The following is a 19,919-nucleotide window of genomic DNA, read 5'->3' on the forward strand; positions in this document are numbered from 1 at the left end:
ACTATCCTAGCTCTGATGACAAAGACCTTTCTTGCCATGGAAACCATGGACATTCTGGCAAGATGTTCAGTCTTTCACAGACTTTTTCTGCAAGACTTTATTTTGGTAAGTAGGTTAAACTAAGTTGAAGCATGTTATTGTGGAAATAGCCAATTCTACAGATTAGGATCTGGTTGTATTGGCTTGCATGGAACACTGAGTTCTCTTTTTCTGGTGTTGCCTGATTTGAAGATTAGCAATAATTAAACTGAATTTAAGTAAATTGTGAAACTGATTAAGTCAATCAAATTCAGTGCCTCACTCTCTCTAGGCATGTGCTCTATCTAACTCGGAGTTACAGTTTTGCTTCCACCTTCTCTTTTTTGGCTTTAAGATTTCTCATTTTGAGGAAGCAGAGATGTTCTCTTGCCTTTAGTTATAGTTAGAGGAGATCAATAGTGGTAGAAACTGCACCTTAGGTAGGGGAAAGGTCATGACAAAATGAGTAAAAAGCTACTTAGGTGAGAGTATCCCACGGTCCATTGACCCACATTCTATTTGGGCTAAAGAGGGTGAAGCTGATTTTCCCAGAATCACTTGCATCTATTAATCTAGAAGTAAATTAGATTCCATTAATTGAGTAGACTTGTGTGAGATTTGGTGGTATGTTCCCCACGCTCTAGTGGATAGCCACACACTAAGGTGCACACGGGCAGCATTAATTGGGCTCAGTTGGTTATTAAAAAAGGAAAGGACATGAAAGTGGGAGGTACATATATTGGGGATGATAGGAAGGAGTAGGAGAAAGGAGAAGGCATGGGTACAATCAATATACATTATATACATACATGAAAATATCAGAGAATAAAAATTTTTAAATTGCTTACCATTGGTCTCCTATAGAGGAGATAGATCGCAATTATAAGAACAATGACCTTAAAATTGCATGATTAGAGTAGAAACAAGAGAAGAGAAGATGAGGATGAGGAAAAGGAAATGAAGCATGTACCCAACCATGGAGAGTAGTGCTTGTTTCTTATCCACAGTTGGGTAGGCTTGCTGAGTGCATTTTCCAGGTGTTTGCAACCACATACTCTTACATGGAGAAAGACCAACATTTCCATCAAAGGAGTTTTCTCTTCAGTGTTTTGTCCAGGGCAGCCTTCACCTCTTTGTTCCTTAGGCTGTAGATCAGGGGGTTGAGCATGGGGATCACAGTGGTGTAGAACACAGAAGCTACATTCTCCTGGGCCAGGGAACTGGCTGTGGAAGGCTTTAAGTACATGAATGCAGTGGATCCATAGAACAAGCCCACAGCTGCAAAGTGGGAGCTGCAGGTGCTGAAGGCTTTGGACCTGCCCTCGGTGGAGCTGATGCGCAGGATGCTCGACAGGATGAAGGCGTAGGAAATTAGTACTGTTAAACTTGTTGCTACAATATCGAACCCAGCTAAAAAGAAGACAGCCATCTCTACATCATGGGTACTAGAGCAGGAGAGCTTCATGAGGGGGAGGATGTCACAGAAGTAATGGCTGATGAGGTCTTCACAATAGTGTAGCTTTAACATGAGGCCTGTCTCTATTGTTGAGCCAATGAGTCCTACGGCATAGACAAAAGCCACCAGCATGGAGCAGAGGGCAGGAGACATGATGATGTTGTAAAGCAAGGGGTGGCAGATGGCCACGTAGCGGTCATAAGCCATCACAGTGAGCATGTAACACTCAGCAATGACGAACACAAGGAAGAAGTAGAGCTGCGACATGCACCCGTTGTAGGAGATGAGGTTTCTTTGGGACACAAAGTTGATGAGCATTTTTGGGGTAATGACAGAGGAGTAGCAGAGATCCACGAGTGACAAGTTGCTGAGGAAGAAGTACATGGGGGTGTGGAGCTGTGCGTTGAGTCCAATCAAGGTGATCATGCCCAGGTTTCCCACCATGGTGATCGTGTAGATTCCCAGGAAGAGGAGGAAGAGGGGCAGCTGGAGCTCTGGCCTGTTAGTTAACCCCCTGAGGATGAACTCTGTCACCATGGAGTGATTTTCTGCAGCCATTGTGTCTCGGTGGGAGTCCTGTGGGGTGGAAGAGAAGGAGCTTGTGAGGGATAGTCCTTGCCCTGTTTGGAGTAGCAGGTTTCCTGCATTTGACACTTGCTAAACTGTCCTGGTTATGGCCGATGTGTCTTTTTCACATCCTGCTTCTTGATGCTAGAAGGACCAGTCCCTGGGGTTTCAGAGGTCTTGAAGTTTAGTATAAGGAAACGTTCTATACTTCTTATCTCTGTCCTGTCATATTTGATGGGCAGTTGCATGTATTGTGGAGTCAGCATGTGCTTCCTACTTAATTAAATTATTATTATTTTTAGACCATAATATAAAACACTGCACTATTTATCACTAAAGTCAAATTAAGTATATTATATATATACAATACATATGTAACATTGAGCTATTTATCACTAATGTCAAATTATGTATATTTTACATACACCTACACATATAATATATTTGTCTTTAAGAAGGATGGGTTATTATTGGAAGTTATGATACATAATGAATTGAATCCTCATTTTAAGGTGTCTTTTTCATTTTCTTTCTTTTTTTCTTTTAATTAGGTACTTTTATGTAGTTCAGGTTATCCTTGAACTTGTGATGTCTGATTCTCTTCTTCCTGATTGTTGGGATTACAGGCATGTGCTGTTCTACCCAGCATGGGATACATTTTTTTTAAATTACAGAACACAAATCTCACTGTGGTCATTGTTTCTGATACAGTTATTAATTATTGGCACCTCTGCAGTACTCTGTAGTTTGCTTTGTTGTAGGAGCGGCGGGGCTGTTTCCTGCCACCCGGCTAGCTTTACCCAAAATAATTACATGGAAACTGTATTCTTTTAAATACTGCCTGGCCCATTATCTGTAGCCTCTTATTGGTTAATTCTCACATCTTCCTTTAACCCATATTTAGTAATCCGTGTAGCACCACGAGGTGTGGCTTACCAGGAGAGATCTTAACCTGCGTCCATCTCAGAGAGGAGAAGCATGGGGACTCACTATGGCGACTGCCTGAAGCGTCTCCCCACTCCTGCTACCCAGCATTCTGTTCTGTCTACTCTGCCTACCTAATTTTCTGTTCTCTTAAAGGGCCAAGGCAGTTTTTTATTAATTAACCAATGAAAGTAACATAGACAGATAACTCTCCTCCATCATTGCTTATTCTTTCAAAAGCCAATTTTAGTATTAGTTTTTTAAAAGGAATTTTCCATTTAGTATGTGTGGTATATGTTTGTGTGTGTGTGTGTGTGTGTATGTGTGTGTGTACGTGTGCATGTGTGTGTCCACATGCAATGTAGAGCCAGAAAAGGGCATTTTTTTTCTTTTTCTCGCTCAACCCAAGTTTTTGACATAGGGTGTTTAACTGGACCTCCAGCTCAGGTTTTGAGCTGACAGCCTGTGGGGTCCTATGGTCCCTTTGTCTCCACACTCATCATTGGGCTTACAGAGATGTACCCATGATTGACCTTTATGTGGATATTATGGATTCAAACTCAGGCTTAATTGCTTGCCCAATAAATGCTCTTTTCCACTGAGCTCTATATCTCAAATCACGTAACTCTTAAAGGTATTGGGTGTGGAAATACATGGCGTAAAAAAAGAATTTACTCTCTTATTACACAGTGAGAAAACTTTACTGCCAGAGCAGTTGTGTCTCATGAGTGAGTCTTGTGCTAAGTGATGGGACCAAGACCCACTAGTATTTGCTGGCTCACCTCTAGAGGCTTCCTCTTTGTCACGAGTCTCTCCCCTTTCCCTTCACTTTAAGACTTATAAATCGCACAGTTATATGCCAAGAAATGTGTGCTTTTAGTATGTGCTAGCAAAGGAAGAGGACTAATGCTATGATTTTGTAATTATAGCTCAATAACATAAAGTACTAAATGTTCAGTAAGTTACTCATGATATAATAGTAAGAATCAAACTGGTCCAAAAACTGATCCTAAAATACTGTGTCTCCACTAAACTTTCAGTGTAGATATTCTGTATCATTTTGTTGTTACTTGATAAAATAAATATATTTTAATTTTGATTGCGTATTCTCTTTACAGTGTACCCACAGTACACATACATTATAGTAAATCAGAAATATATTGAAGAGAAAACATGATAAACTCCACATTTTTATGCTACCTGTAGACTAACTGCACTGTACTGACATACTTATGCTGGTGGAACATTTTGTCAACTAATTTTTACGTAGCATTTTAAAATAATGGTTTAAATATGTTCCTACCATAATAATAACTGGCATCAATTGTACTTCTTTTAAAAATTGTGTGTGTGTGTGTGTGTGTGTGTGTGTACAACTAGCAGCAGTTGCTTCTCTCACTCTTACCATACAGGTTCCAGGGATGAAACTCCGGCTGTCAGGTTTGGCAGAAAATGGACTTAGCTACTGAGTCAGGTGACTTTCTTTGTCTTAATTAGAAGAGAATCTCTAAAATCTTTGGGATTTGCTTTGAGTCTTAGAACACCTGCATTATATCGTAGGGTTTATATATTGAATTAATGATAGAAAGGTGCTTAACCAAAGTTAAAGAGTGAAGTTTCAGGGATGAGTATGATTTATTATTTTTACTTAGTATAGAATGATTTTGATCTAGCTGACAAATATTTAAAAATATTGCATATCTCCTTCTACTCAATCTCTAATATATATGCTAAGAAATATTCAGTAACCATTAGCATAAATCAAAATATTTGCAAACCAAAACAGAGAGAATGTTAATCACCCGGTATAGTGAAGATGGGAACACTTCCTTGTAGAGTGAGGCCAGACAGCCTAGCTTTAAGTTTTCACTTACATAATCTTATTCTGCAGCTTTTCATTCTTCTTTTTCTTTTTTCCCCCACAGATTTTTGAGACAACATCTCACGTTGCAGTCCCAGCTGACCTTCAACTTGCAATGATCCTGCTGTATTCCTTAGCTGGCCAAGTGCTGAAAGTACAGGTAACAGTGTGAGCCACCAGGTTCGGTTTCATCCTCTAAAGGTATAAAACTATAGCTAGAACTACAGTTTACTGATGAATTACTAAGGGTACTAACTATTAATAGCAATCTTTCAGAAAATCAGGATTGTTGCTGAAGAGAGTACAACGCACAGGGAACAAAGCATTTGGAAGTGAAGGCGAATATATGGCCATAAATTACCTGAACTATGAACAAGAACCAACAAGAGAAAAAGAAATCCCTCATATAGGTTTTAGGCATGGAAATGAATACCTGTGTTGAAATGGAGTGAAACAGTGTCTCCCGGAAAATCTGGGATGCCTGGTTTCAAAAATTAGTAAATTCTAGAAGTACACAGATATGTATCCATCATGAAATCTACTCAAAGGGCCCAGTCCTGTCATGAAAAAAGGATTGCCACTCGGAAAGGTGATGTGGTATGACTGAGAGCTGGGGGTTCTGCTTACATATGTGTGTGTGTGTGTGTGTGTGTGTGTGTGTGTGTGTGCCATCTCTTGGGATGTAGTCACTCTGGAGATCACGGTTGTCTCTAAAGTAATAATTAGTTCTTGTTTTCTCTTGCTCTGTGCATCATGTTTTATTTCCCAGGTGTGTTAATTTTTCTTTTTTCTGTAGAGTCATCTTGCAGTTTCAGAATTTAGACTATAATGGGAGAATGAACTATTTAGCACCAATAGTTCAGGTACCAGCCCCACCCTCACCCTCACCCCCACCTGTCATCATCACTGTTGTGACCATCATCATAACCTTGACTGCCACTGTCATCAGCATCATCTCCATAGGCACCCTGGTAACTACCAGCCACATCGGTCTCAGTGCCATGATGGTTATTATTCCTTGTTAATAATTCAACATGATGAATCATGAGCTATCCTTAAAATGTTTGTTTTAAAGAGTTTTGTTGGAAAAAATTCTGCCAATTGAGGAAATTTAGACCTAGAGAGACAAATGATACCCATTATCTCTCCAATTCAAATATTGGTTTCTTTGTTTTGCAGGTTTAGCTTTGAGCACAAGAAGAAGCCTGTTGCTAAACTTCTGTTCCAGTTGGAGAGCAACATCTTCTAACAACTGTACTCAATCAGAATACTGACATCTGTATGGCCTGCTAACTTTATTCAGAGCTCTCCAGTTTTACCCATATTCATTTTGTTACTATTTTTTTTGTGCTATCTATTCAACAGAATAGGTTCTTGTATCTACTATCACAGTTGAGATAAAAACATATATTTTTTTCTGATTTTAAAACAATGATTTGGTTTCCTAATGTCCTGCTCAGGTGACTCTTTTCTTTTGTACCTTTATAAATTTACTAGTGTGAACAATACAGTTACTATACTTTTGTTATCACAGTTTTATTTTTATGTTTTACAATTTATTTCCATTATTTTAAATTTTGTATGTGTCTGTGTTGGTATGTTCATGTGAGCAGAATACTTTTGGAGGTGAAGGCAACAGACTCCCCCTCAGAGCTTGAGTTACAGACAGTTGCATGCTGGGAAACAAACTCAGGTGCTCTGCAAGAGCAGTGCATGATCTTAATCAGTAAACCATCTCTCCAGGCATTAAAGTTCTCTATACTTGGTTTCTTTCTGGACTTCCCAGTTTGTCTCTGAACTGAATTATAGTCGTCTCTAATACCTTCCTTGCCATCTGGTATGACAAGATGTTGTGACTTATCACAGTGTTTTCATTCTTCAGAGCTGAGTCATTCATGTCTCCAAGAAACTTGATTCTTTCAGTGGGGAAATGACACCTCAGGAATGTAGACCTGGTGCCAGAGAGCTCCTGGTTTCTGGATCATCACCGTTTCCACATCCACAGGGGATCATTGCTTCTGGAGCACCACTGCTGCTCCTGTTCTCATCGGACAGTTAAGACATCAGGACTACGGATTCTCAAAGGGTCTCTTGTTTCTCTTTGTCTGCTTTCTGCACTTTTTGCCTTGTATCCTTAAAAAAAAATACAGAAAGTTTCCTAGAATTTTTTTTATTGATTTTTATTGAGCTCTACATTTTACTCTGCTCCCCTCCCTGCCTCTCCTCTCCCCTGTTGAACCCACCCCAAGTTCCACATGCTCCCAATTTACTCAGGAGATCTTGTCTTTATCTACTTCCCATGTAGATTAGCTCTATGTAAGTCTCTCTTAGGGACCTCATTGTTGTCTAAGTTCTCTGGGATTGTGATTTGTAGGCTGGTTTTCTTTGCTTTATGATTAAAACCACTTATGAGTGAATACATGTGATAATTGTCTTTCTGTGACTGGGTTGCCTCACTCAAAATGATATTTTCTAGCTCCATCCATTTTCCTGCAAAATTCAAGATGTCCATATTTTTTCTGTGTGTAGTACTCCACTGTGTAAATGTAAGACATTTTCCTTATCCATTCTTCAGTTGAGGGGCATTTAGGTTGTTTCCAGGTTCTGGCTATGACAAACAATGCTGCTATGCACATAGTTGAGCACATGCCCTTGTGGCACGATTGAGCATCCTTTGGATATATACCCAAAAGTGGGATTACTGGGTCTTGAGGAAGGTTGTTTCCTAATTTTCTGAGAAATCTCCACACTGTCATGTAAAGGCGCTGTACCAGCTTGCATTCCCACCAGCAATGCAGAAATGTTCCCTTTACCCCACAACCTCTCCAGCATAAATTGTCATCAGTGTTTTTGATCTTAGCCATTCTTACAGATATAAGATGGAATCTCAGAGTTATTTTGATTTGCATTTCTCTGATGACTAAGGATGTTGAGCATTTCCTTAAGTGTCTTTTAGCCATTTTAGATTCCTCTGTTGAGAGTTCTCTGTTTAGGTCTGTACTCCATTTTTTTTAAATTGGATTTTTTGTTCTTTTGATGACCAATTTCTTGAGTTCTTGGTATATTTTGGAGATCAGACATCTGTCTGATGTGGGGTCCTAGAATGTTTTAATTGTTCTTTCTGAGACAGTTTTCTCAAGTGTGGGGTTTCTTCTTAAAGTGTACCTTGTGTGCCCTAAACACATTAAAGCTAACTCCATGGAAATGGAAATGTGTCAATGTTATATTAAAGAAAGAAAACAAAGTACTTCCTTTTGTATTGACCTGACTAACAGTAAGTCCAAGTCTGAGTTCACCACCTCTCTCTGTGTCTTCTGTCTGTAGTTTGTGGTTCCTGGTTTGTCTTTTGTGAATCTGTCTGATATGTTCCCATTTCTTGCATTTGTGTCTTATTTATAACCACCTGATATCTAACTGATCCTGAAACAGGCCTTTTCTCCTTTGTTGAACAGCACAGAAAGCATCATATGGGGAAAGGAATGAAGGGTATTTTACAGAAATCTCTAGCAGAGTTTTATAAGAGAATAAGTTGTTTACAGCAACTGACCCAATGTCCTTAGAACTGCAAACATAGTCTTATCAAGAAATATCCATATCTGAAATTACTTAAACTCAAAACATATAAGGAAATCTTTTAGAAGTCCATAATTTAAAAACCCAAGCAATTCAATAAAAAACAAGCCACATTTAATAATATTTATTATATACAGGAAGATATCAAATGAAGAGAATTTGATATCCCATTAGAGAAAATAAAATCCGAACCAAATCCACAGAGTGTGTTTTTGCATAATATATTGCCTCATAAATTTTTGTTTTTTTCAAGACAGGGTTTCTCTGTCCAAGCTGGCCTTAACCTCAAGAGATCCACTTGCCTCTGCCTCCCAAGTGCTGGGATTTAAGGCATATGCCACCAATGCCCAGCTTGTCTCATAATTTTAGCTAGTTACCAGAATAAAGTTCTGGAGTGAATACTTTGTAAAGTCATGGAACACTTTATCCAGAAAGGTCTTTGTAAGCTAGATCTAGTTCCTGCAATTCTTGTTTTTCATTAATAACGATTCTCTCTCTCTCTCTCTCTCTCTCTCTCTCTCTCTCTCTCTCTCTCTCTCACTTTCTGTCTTTTTCATCTTTTTCTTAATCTCTTCTTTATTTCAACCCATTGCAAATCTTGATCTATTTTTGGTTTTGGAAATTATAGATTCTCTAGTACAGAAATGGAAGATTTTGGTTTATGAATGTAATATTTTAAGATAAGAATTTGATTTTGAAAATCTTTGTGGAGCTATCTATAGCAAAGATAAGCCATGATGCAGCTGCACCCACACCTTTCTTTCCACTAGTTTTTATGATACGTTCCTGTTTAATTTCTTGTGCAAATACACTGACTGTAAATCTTCTATAACTGAGTAGAAATGATCTGGCATCATTGTTAAAAAGATCTCAAGACTTCTGTCTAGGAGTTATGTTGTAGATCTGGGATTGTAGTATTGAAGTTGGCCTCCCCACAGTTGTATCCATTGATCTCTGTATTGTTTCCAGATGTGATTTTCTGTAATGGCCTCATTTGCTGTAAAGAGAAACTTCCTTGAAGGGAAATAAGAGCTTTACTTGCCCATGAGTATAGAATGTATTAGGAATTATGCTGGCCTAGTAAGGTGGTGGTAGTAGGCTTTCCTCTAAGACCCATGACCTCACTAGCCAGTAGGTCATGTAGCATCTTCTACTTTGATTATAACATATTATCTATAATATAATACATAAAATATATTATTTTATTATAAATAATATATATAATATATATTTGATTATAATATTTATTATAATCCACCATAGAACTTTCTCTGGTGCCAAGAATGACCGTGAACTTCTGATTCTTCTGCCTTTACCCTCTCAGTGCTGGAATCACAGACATGCACCAACATACCGAGTTTAGTTGGTGCTGGGAGTCTAACCCAGGGCTTTTAAAAAATTTATTTATTAAAAATTTCCACCTCCTCCCCTCCTCCCATTTCCCTCCCACTCCCTTCACTCCCTCACTCCCTCCCTCTCCAGTCCTAAGAGCAGTCAGGGTTTCCTGCCCTTTGGGAAGTCCAAGGCCCCCACTCCATCCAGGTCTAGGAAGGTGAGCATCCAAACAGACTAGGCTCCCACAAGGCCAGTCCATGCAGTAGAATCAAAACTTAGTGCCATTGTCCTTGGCTTCTCAGTCAGCCCTCATTGTCAGCCACATTCAGAGAGTCCAGTTTGATCACATGCTCCATCAGTCCCAGTCCAGCTGGCCTTGGTGAGCTCCCATTAGATCAGTCCCATTGTCTCAGTGGGTGGACGCACCCCTTGCGGTCCTGACTTCTTGCTCATGTGCTCCCTTCTTCTGCTCCTCATTTGGACCTTGGGAACTCAGTCCAGTGCTCCAATGTTAACCCAGGGCTTTGTGTTTGATAGACAAGCACTTTTCCAAAATTCTAAGGAATGGATGTGCAGTAAGGGAATGATGTAATTCAAGGTCATACCTAGTTTGTCCTCTTGGCAGCTCTAGGATACAGTTACCCTTTACCTTTGTTTTCCTCCTCTGGCATCTGCTTAACTTCTTTTATTCCACAATTATTAGATGAATTGAATATTCATTGAGGTTATGTACAATATTCAAAAATATCCTTAAGGTTCTTATAATTATTCCTCTTCTACACATGGACGTATTGGATCATTGCGAAGCATGCTACTGATTTTCACATTCTGTTTTACTTCTGAAAGGCACTTTTGGATGTTGCACATGTATCCTAGATGTTTTTGTCAATCATTTTCCCTTCCTATGTGCGGCCATCTTTTAGGATGCCCTCACCCCTTGAATTTCAATTATTGCCTCTTTAAAGACACTTTTAGGGCGAGTCATTATTGCTCTGTGTTTTCATTATCAAGCATGCATCTCTTTCTTCTCTACCATGGTCTGACCTTATATTTTCACTTTCTTTTTGATTTTTGTCTTTTAGATATTTATGGTCTTATCTATCTAACATTTTGTTAATTGCCCTTCTCAGTCTTGTTTCTCATTAATGTCTGTTTCTGCTTTTCTGGGCCTCAGACCTTAGTCAAATTTGTTTTTTTTTTCCCTCATGGTTTATTTATTTTTTTTATATTTAAAAATTTCCATCTCCTTCCCTCCTCCTCCCCCCTCCCTCCCCTCCTCCTCCCCCTTCCCTCCCCTCCTTCTCCCCCTTCCCTTCCCTCCCCTCCACCCATACCTCCCCTCCCTCCCTCTCAAGGCCAAGGAGCCATCAGGGTTCCCCACTCTATGCTAAGACCAGGGTCCTCCCAACTCCCCCCTGGTCCAGGAAGGTGATCGACCAAGCTGAGAAGGCTCCCACAGAGCCCGTCCATGCAGAAGAGTCAGAGCCCAGAGCCATTGTCCTTTGCTTCTCAGTCAGCCCCCGCTGTTGGCCACATTCAGAGAGACGGGTTTGGTCGCATGATCCATCAGTCCCATTCCAACTGGAGTTGGTGATCTCCCATTAGTTCTGTCCCACCGTCTCCATGAGTGAACGCACCCCTCTCGTTCCTGACTTTCTCCCTCATGTTCTCGCTCCTTCTGCTCCTCATCAGGACCTTGGGAGCTCAGTCCGGTGCTCCAATGTGGGGCTCAGTCACCTTCCCCATCTGTCGCCAGCTGGAGGTTCCCTCACGGTCCTGACTTTCTTTCTCATGTTCTCTCTCCTTCTGCTCCTCATCAGGACCTTGGGAGCTCAGTCCGGTGCTCCAAGGTGGGGCTCTGTCATTTTCTTCATCTATCGTCAGGTGGAGGTTCTATGGTGATATGCAAGAAATTCATCAGTATGGCTATAGGAACTGGCCTTTTCAGGCTCCCTCTCCTCAGCTGCCCATGGAACTAACTGGGGGCATCTCCCTGGAAACCTGGGAACCCCTCTAGGGTCAAGTCTCTTGACAACCCTCAGGTAGCTCTTTAAATTAGGATATATGCTTCCCTGTTCCCATATCCACCCTTCCTATATCCCAAGCACCCCATTCCTCCGAGCTCCCCCCGTTCTTCCCTTCACACTTTTCTCTCCCCATCTTCCCTTGGCCCAGTCTTGCCCAACCCTCAAGTTCCCAATTTTGCCTGGCGATCGTGTCTACTTCCAATATCCAGGAGGATTACTATATCTTTTTTTGGGAGTTCACCTTCTTATTATCTTCTCAAGGATCCCAAATTTATAGGCTCGATGTCCTTTAATTATGGCTAGAAACTGATTATGAGTGAGTACATCCCATGTTCATCTTTTTGGGTCTGGGTTACCTCACTCAGAATAGTGTTTTCTAGTTCCATCCATTTGCCTGCAAAATTCAAGATGTCATTGTTTTTTACCGCTGAGTAGTATTCTAGCATGTATATATTCCACAGTTTCTTCATCCATTCTTCCACTGAAGGGCATCTAGGTTGTTTCCAGGATCTGGCTATTACAAATAATGCTGCTATGAACATAGATGAGCATATGCTTTTGTTGTATGATTGGGCATCTCTTGGGTAGATTCCCAATAGTGGAATTGCTGGGTCCTGGGGTAGGTTGATCCCGAATTTCCTGAGAAACCGCCACACTGCTTTCCAAAGTGGTTGCACAAGTGTGCATTCCCACCAGCAATGGATGAGTGTACCCCTTACTCCACAACCTCTCCAGCAAAGGTTATTATTGGTGTTTTGGATTTTAGCCAATCTGACAGGTGTAAGATGATATCTCAAAGTTGTTTTGATTTGCATTTCCCTGATAGCTAGGGAGGTTGAGCATGACCTTAAGTGTCTTTTGGCCATTCGAACTTCTTCTGTTGAGAATTCTCTGTTCAGTTCAGTGCCCCATTTTTTAATTGTGTTAATTGGCATTTTACCGTCTAGTCTCTTGAGTTCCTTATATATTTTAGAGATCAGACCTTTGTCAGTTGCAGGGTTGGTGAAAATCTTTTCCCAGTCAGTAGGCTGCCTTTGTGTCTTAGTGACAATGTCCTTTGCTTTACAGAAGCCATGGGACCTTAGTCAAATTTGATTCGTGCTTTTCTTATCAATCCCTATTTTAACATAGACATCACTACATACCAACTGTTCCATTATTGTGTCTCCTGCACCTTTCACCTCTGTCTGTATTTATTGCTGTAGAAAGTCTTCTGGCTGTTCTCCCTGTCTGCCCTTTCCTTTCTTTCAGCTTGTTCTGACATTGTCAATTATATAAAAAAAATCACTGCTATTAAGAAAGACAGTTCTGAGTGCTAATCTTATTTAATCAATTCTTTTTTGCCTTGTAAGTGTTATAATCAGCACCATTTATTCCCCCTTTGAGATATGATTATTATTAGTTTTGAGGTTAGAGATTGAAGTTCAGAGAGAGGTTGCACACCTACTAAGGTCACATATTTAGCAGGAGACAAAGCCAAGATTTATACTGAAGTTAGTTCACATTTTGAGTGCTGAGGGACATCATAATTTATGATTCATCATTACTACTAATCACTTGGTTAGAATGGCAGTCATAAACTTAGCTGATCTAGGCAAGTGGACAAGTGGTCACCTTATTGATACTATGCTATAGTTCCTTTCCAACCTTTATATTCACTTAGATGTATGGGGAGTGTTGAAGACTTTCTTCTTTTGAAAGTAGTTTTCAAAAGCTAACACACCAACATTTGGCTTCATTGTTACATTTTCAAATTTGTTATCTCCCTTTCCTCACCCTCTTGCTTCACCATCTCCCTTTCTCCCTCTAGAAACTTTTTTCCCATGTTGTCGCATGTATGCTATTAAGCTCCACCGCATCAAGACCTCATTTTCTTCTCTCATGGCTCCCTTTCTGGTTTATGACGTATACCAACACTCACACCTACACACAGACATAGACGCAGACACAAACACAGACACACATGCATAACCCAACAGAGCATTAAAGTTAGCGTTTTCATATGAAAGATAATGTGCAGTTAATACTTTATCTTTCTAAGTCTAGGTTTTCTTGCATAATATGATAATCTCCAAATTTAGGTATTTTTCTGCAAATTTTACTTTTCTTTATGACTCAGTAAAACTACATTGTGTATTTGTTCCACACTTTCATGACCTATTGGTAAATGTCTAGACAGATTCTAGTATTTTCTTGCTATTATAAACATAGCATCAATAAACATGCATATGCAAGTGCCTTTGCAGTAGAGTCCTTTGGACATATGTGTTGGTCGGTGTTCTATTGCTGTTAAGAGACACCATGACCGTGACATAAAGGAAAACATTCAATGGAGTTTGCTGACAGTTTCAGAGGTTTAGTCCATTATCTTCATCACAGGGAGCATGGCAGCATGCAGACAGACATGGTACTTCTAAGTTCTACACCTAGATCCAAAGGTAGCAGGAAGAGAAAGAGATCTTGGACTTGGCTTGGACCCTTAAAACCTCACAGCCCACTTCTGGTGACACACTCCTCTAACAAGGCCATTCCTCCTGTTTCCAATAGTGCTACTCTCTGGTGACAACTGTTCTAATTATTGAGTGTATGGGACTGTTCTTATTCAAATTACCATAGCATATGCCCAGGAGTGGCATATCTGGGTCATATTGTAGTTCTACTTTTGGGCACACAAGTTCACATTCCCCCAGCAGCGAACGGGGCTACTTCTTTCTTCTCATCCTCACCACTATTTATAGTCTTTTGTTTTCTTGATGATCGCCATTCTGACTAGGGCAAGGTGGAATCTTAAAGCAGTTTTATTTGAATTTGCCTGATGGATGAGGATGCTGAAAGCCTTTATAATATTTATTGCGTGGACCAGCAGGATGGTCTAACAGGTAAAGATGATTTCTATCAAGTTTGATAATCACAGTTCAATCCCTGTGACCCTCATGGTAGAAGAAGAAAACCAACTCCTGAAAGTTGTTCTCTTCCCTCCACATATTGGTTGTTCTAGGCATGTGTGCATGCATGCCTGTGAGTGTGTGTGTGTGTGTGGTGTGTACATAACAAATAAATATGATTAAATGCATTTGTAAACCATTTACACTTCATATTTTGAGAACTACTTGTTAAATTTACTGACACATTTATTAATTGAAAGTATTGATTTCTTGTGTGTTTAATTATACAGCTCTTTGTAAATTCTATGTAGTAACATACACCTGTCTTAGCATCCTTGAACTCTGGCCATAGCTTCACTAATAGGCATGCCTGCCATTATCTTGGGATATATACTTTACTATGTACGGTTTGGAAATTTCCACTAAGGAAGGGTTGGAGTTGTTGCAGTAGTTGCCATAATTTTATTTTTATCACCTGTTGCTCAAGTTTGCAGGTAGCTTTTTTATTGTTGTTCCTTTTTCTTTTATTATTTTTTTATTTTTATTGAGCTCTACATTTTTCTCTGTTCCTCTCCCTGTCTCTCCCCTTCCCTTCAACCCTTTCCCATGGTCCTCATGCTCCCAATTTACTCAGGAGATATTTACTGTTGTTCTTACATTGCTTGTGCTTAGAAAGGTGCTATATTAGATATTCTATTACATGCAATCTGATATCTGAGCTTTAAGTATGCCACACATTTTTATTACTTTTACTTTGCATTTCAGTCAAACTGTAGGTCATATGGGTTCATGGAGAAGGAGAGATCAGAATCGGAGAGACTTAAGGCGGATCTGTCACATCAGGTGATCATCTTCCCTTCTATGAACTGAATAGTGTCTTCATGAGATGACAGTATCTGTTAATTGTGTGAATCCCTAAGTTGCTGGTACTGAAAATACTATTTAAAAGATGCTGTGGCATCACACCCAGAGATTCTGATTGCTCGACCAGACTTTCTAAGACTCATTCTAGATATTTATATGGAGCAATCAGGTTTGAAAAGCAGAAAGAGCAATAAATTTTCCAGATCCTTTGGGTCTCAGCTTCCCTGGCTTCCATGATGACTGGCTTTGATATTTAAGGAGACAGAGTTTAGACAGAGGATGGATGGTGAAGGCAGAGGTGGGAGGCTGGGTGTAGAAGATGAGAAAGACAAAGGCAAAGCAAAGAGGCAGTTGGGAGAAGTGCTCAGAGAGAGTGGAGGAAGGCAGAGACAGTCGGAATATTGACTAGTTAGTAACTTAGAGAGAGGCTGCTCTGGAGAACAGTCCTGCTATCCTCAGGAGGTTTTTTTTTTGGGGGGGGGGGAGGGGGCTATCATTAAACTTACTTAAATGAGATGACAGGAAGGGGAATTAGCATTCTTGTTGATTTCTGATAAATATTAATTAATATTTCTTCCTGGAATGAATTGAAATCTGAATAAACCTTTCAATATGCTAAAGCATAATAACCCTGCAAAATTTTCTCAACTGTATTCACTTCTATTAAAAATCATTGGACATATTTATCATTTTAAAAGACACTGCCTTATGGGTGTCAGTGGGTTCCATAAGGAAGTTGATCTAATGGTTAGAATCAGGACTTTGTTATAAATTTTATAAATTTGAGAACATGAGCAAGAAAGTCAGGACCTTGAGGGGTGCGTTCACCCTCAAGACAGATCTAACGGGAGATCACCAAGACAAGTTAGAATGGGACTGATGGAACATGCTATCAAACCGGATTCTTTGAATGTGGCTGACGGTGGAGGCTGACTGAGAAGCCAAGGACAATGGCGCTGGGCTTTGATTCTATGGCATGAACGGGCTCTGTGTGAGCCTTGTCAGTATGAATGCTCACCTTCCTGGACCTGGGGGGAGTTGGGAGGACCTTGGACTTCCCATAGTGTAGGGAACCCTGAAGGCTCTTTTGCCTGGAGAGGGAGGGAGTTGGGGTATGGGTGGAGGGGAGGGGAAGAGATGGAAATTTTTTTAAAAAATGGAAAAAACGAATAAGGACTTTGAATTGGACAGTCTTGGCTATAATTGTGTACTTTGAAACACACCATCTCTCTTGCAGAGGTCCAGACTTCAGCAATGGAAGCAAGAGGTGTGATAAGGAATGAATAAATAATTTAAAAATTTATTTCTTTTATTATTTTGAGATTATACTATAATAACATCATTTCCTCTCTTCCCTTTCCTCCCTCTAAACCCTCCATATACCCCTCCTTGCTCAAATTCATGGCCTCTTCACATACATAAATGCTTATATATTCCTAAATACATAAATACAAAATAGATATGCTTTTGAGCTTTTAGATCTTGGCAGCCCCACAAGTCAGTGTAAGGACACAGTATTAAGTGCTTTACAGGGTATTTAAGATCTAGCAATTGTTGTTTTCACAATATTTTTTTCTTGAGTACTATTGGCTAACTATTAGCTGAAAGAAAATTTTTCTTCAAAAAACTAAGCTGTCAATTCTACAGAAAGCAAGTAGTTTTGCTTCCTTTGGGAAAGTAAACTCTGAGGAAATGATCCCAAGGGTGATTCAGTCTTCATAATCAGTCCACTGAGATTGTGAACCAGAATGACTCTTTATTCTCCTGTTACTGCAGGTCAGGACAGGAGCTGCTTCCTTCCAGGAAGCTGCAGGAGCTTTCTGATAAATTAACAGCTGAAAGTCAAGGGTTTCAGTACAAAGAGAGTTATAAGATGAATCTAAGATTCTGAGTTTTGGCCCGGGAAAGGAGATCTTGAGTTCTAAGCTGCTGTCTTCTGTTCACCAGGGTTTTATCTCTCGAAGAACACTTCGGAGGAGAGACAGTAGGCAGAACCATCCCTGCTGTGAGTAAAGGAAGGTCCATGCCTGTGTGATCCAGATCAGGTTATAAATGCAGGCTGTGGGTGGGACTACTGTGGCTCCCCTTCGCCCTGAAGTCTGGAGGGTTTGTCACTTTGGGTATTTCCTAGTTGCACTTATTCAATCTGTAAAGAGAAGATAATAGTATGACCACGCATTCTCATAGCTTCTAAGAAATCCTCAAATAAGTGTTAGTGTAAAATGCTTCTATTCATTCTTCATGCACCTACGAGTTTGTGAGAAACCCACTGTTACACTTTTATGGTGCAGACTGAGACACTGTCACAGCTTGTTGACATCTACCTGTGAAGACTCATCCAAGGGAAGAGGCTCACGTTTTAGCAACTTGTACAGAAGCAGGAGAAAACAGGGCATAGAAAATGGACTGACTTTGAAGTCTGAAAGATACCCACTCTGTTCAGGATTCCTCTCTTGGGCACCACTTGCTCTGATCCTGGAGGCAAAGGGTAGCCTTTTGCCGTTATCTGGAAGGTAGAGTCACTTGACTGTTCACTGCTGGTTGTGGGAAATGGTAAAAACCTTCTTTTCTCCCTCCCTTCCTCCCTCCCTCCCTCTTTCCTCCCTCCCTCCCTCCTTCCCCCCCCTCTCTTTCCAAAGACAGGATAGATTTGTGAGGATGGTGATGATGTTTCTTTGCCTTCACTGCTCCTGTTCTCTGTCACACAGGCCTTCCTCCTGAAAAGAATGACTGCCAAGAATTCCTCTGTGACAGAGTTCATCCTTGCAGGCCTGACGGACCAGACAGGACTTCGCATGCCCCTCTTCTTCCTGTTCCTGGCTTTCTACATGGTCACCATGGTGGGGAACCTGGGCTTGATCTCCCTGATAGGGCTGAACCCTCACTTGCACACCCCCATGTACTTCTTTCTCTTCAATCTTTCCTTAATAGATTCCTGTTACTCCTCCACCATCATCCCCAAAATGCTGGTGAGTTTTATCTCAAAGAAGAACACCATCTCACACTCGGGGTGTATGTCACAGCTGTTTTTCTTCTGCTTCTTTGTTGTCTCTGAGTCCTTCATTCTGTCAGCCATGGCATATGACCGTTATGTTGCCATCTGTAACCCCCTGATGTATACAGTCACCATGTCTCCCCAGGTGTGTTTACTGCTTTTACTGGGTGTGTATGTGATGGGCTTTTCTGGAGGCATGGCCCATACAGGAAACATATTGAATCTGACCTTCTGTGCTGACAACCTTGTCAATCACTTCATGTGTGATATCCTTCCCCTTCTGGAGCTGTCCTGCAACAGCACCTTCACAAATGAGCTGGTAGTCTTCATTGTGGTGGCCTTTGATATTGGTGTGCCCATTGTCAGCATCTTTATTTCTTATGCCCTCATCCTCTCTAGCATCCTTCGCATGCATTCCACAGAGGGCAGGTCCAAGGCCTTCGGCACTTGCAGCTCCCATATGATTGTGGTTTGCCTTTTCTTCGGTTCTGGGGCTTTTGCGTACCTCAAGCCACCTTCCATTTTGCCCCTTGACCAAGGAAAATTGTCTTCCGTGTTCTATACCATTGTAGTACCAATGTTGAACCCTCTGATCTATAGCTTGAGAAATAAGGATGTCCAAGTTGCTCTGAGGAAAACCCTTGTCGGCAGAGTGTTCTCTTAACAGAGGAGCAGTGTCATGAGCTGCAGTGGTGTGATTTGTCAACGAGTAATATTCATATGGAAAAATCTGTGTTTGGATAAGAAGATACAGGTTGCAGTGAGGTATTCAAGGTCTAGATGTTTTTCTTCTTTTTGCACAAGAAGAGAAGTTTATGGCACTAGGGAGTGAACCTAGGTCTTTATGAATTCTGAGCAATTGCTCTACCACCCAACTATATTCAGTCCAGAAAGTGTTTCAAATCATACTTAAGCAAGATTTTAACACAGGTCTATTCTTCTAATATTTCCTTAAATGAGAAAATGTACTTCTCTAGTGAAAAATGCACAAATACATAATTAGGTGTTATTTTCTTTTTCACTTGTAAATTTTATTTTTCTGTAACTTGCAAATGTTAAGGAAAATCACAATAGTCCATGGTGTCAGCATAGTTAGTGTTCACAGCCTGTATCCCAACAGGCCAGGCTCTGTAACTTATCGAATTTTTAGTTTTATGAACTTTTAAAAATAGTAACAGACCATTTATTCTTGAATGGGTCTTATAAATTATTTAATTGAGTCTCATTTAACAGATATTGGAGACTTAGAAATTTGTTATTCAAGGATAACAAAATATCAAAAATAAACTTATATCCAGAAAGTGTAATTCATGTCTTTTTATGATTTGTCTTTATGCTGAGTTTTCTTGCCAAATTGTTCCTCCTTCATGATTTTCTTTTGTTGATAATAATTTTCAAATTATTTTATTTAAAT

At 40.2% G+C, this 19,919-nt stretch overlaps 2 protein-coding genes across 2 annotated transcripts; one reads left to right on the forward strand and one right to left on the reverse strand.

Annotated features, from left to right (window-relative positions):
* Positions 1-1,102: 1,102 nt before the first annotated feature.
* LOC119810235 (olfactory receptor 151) lies at positions 1,103-2,032 on the reverse strand. The gene has a single exon (XM_038323615.1). It carries the CDS (start codon positions 2,030-2,032, stop codon positions 1,103-1,105), a length of 930 nt encoding a protein of 309 aa, XP_038179543.1.
* Positions 2,033-17,899: 15,867 nt separating this feature from the next.
* On the forward strand, positions 17,900-19,169 carry LOC119810242 (olfactory receptor 145-like). The gene is made up of 2 exons (XM_038323627.1): positions 17,900-18,023; positions 18,219-19,169. The coding sequence occupies exon 2, from the start codon at positions 18,237-18,239 to the stop codon at positions 19,167-19,169; it is 933 nt and encodes a 310-aa protein (XP_038179555.1). The 5' UTR covers positions 17,900-18,023; positions 18,219-18,236.
* Positions 19,170-19,919: the final 750 nt, after the last annotated feature.

The sequence above is a fragment of the Arvicola amphibius genome, chromosome 3 (genome assembly GCF_903992535.2).
Source record: "Arvicola amphibius chromosome 3, mArvAmp1.2, whole genome shotgun sequence".
Lineage (NCBI taxonomy): Eukaryota > Metazoa > Chordata > Mammalia > Rodentia > Cricetidae > Arvicola > Arvicola amphibius.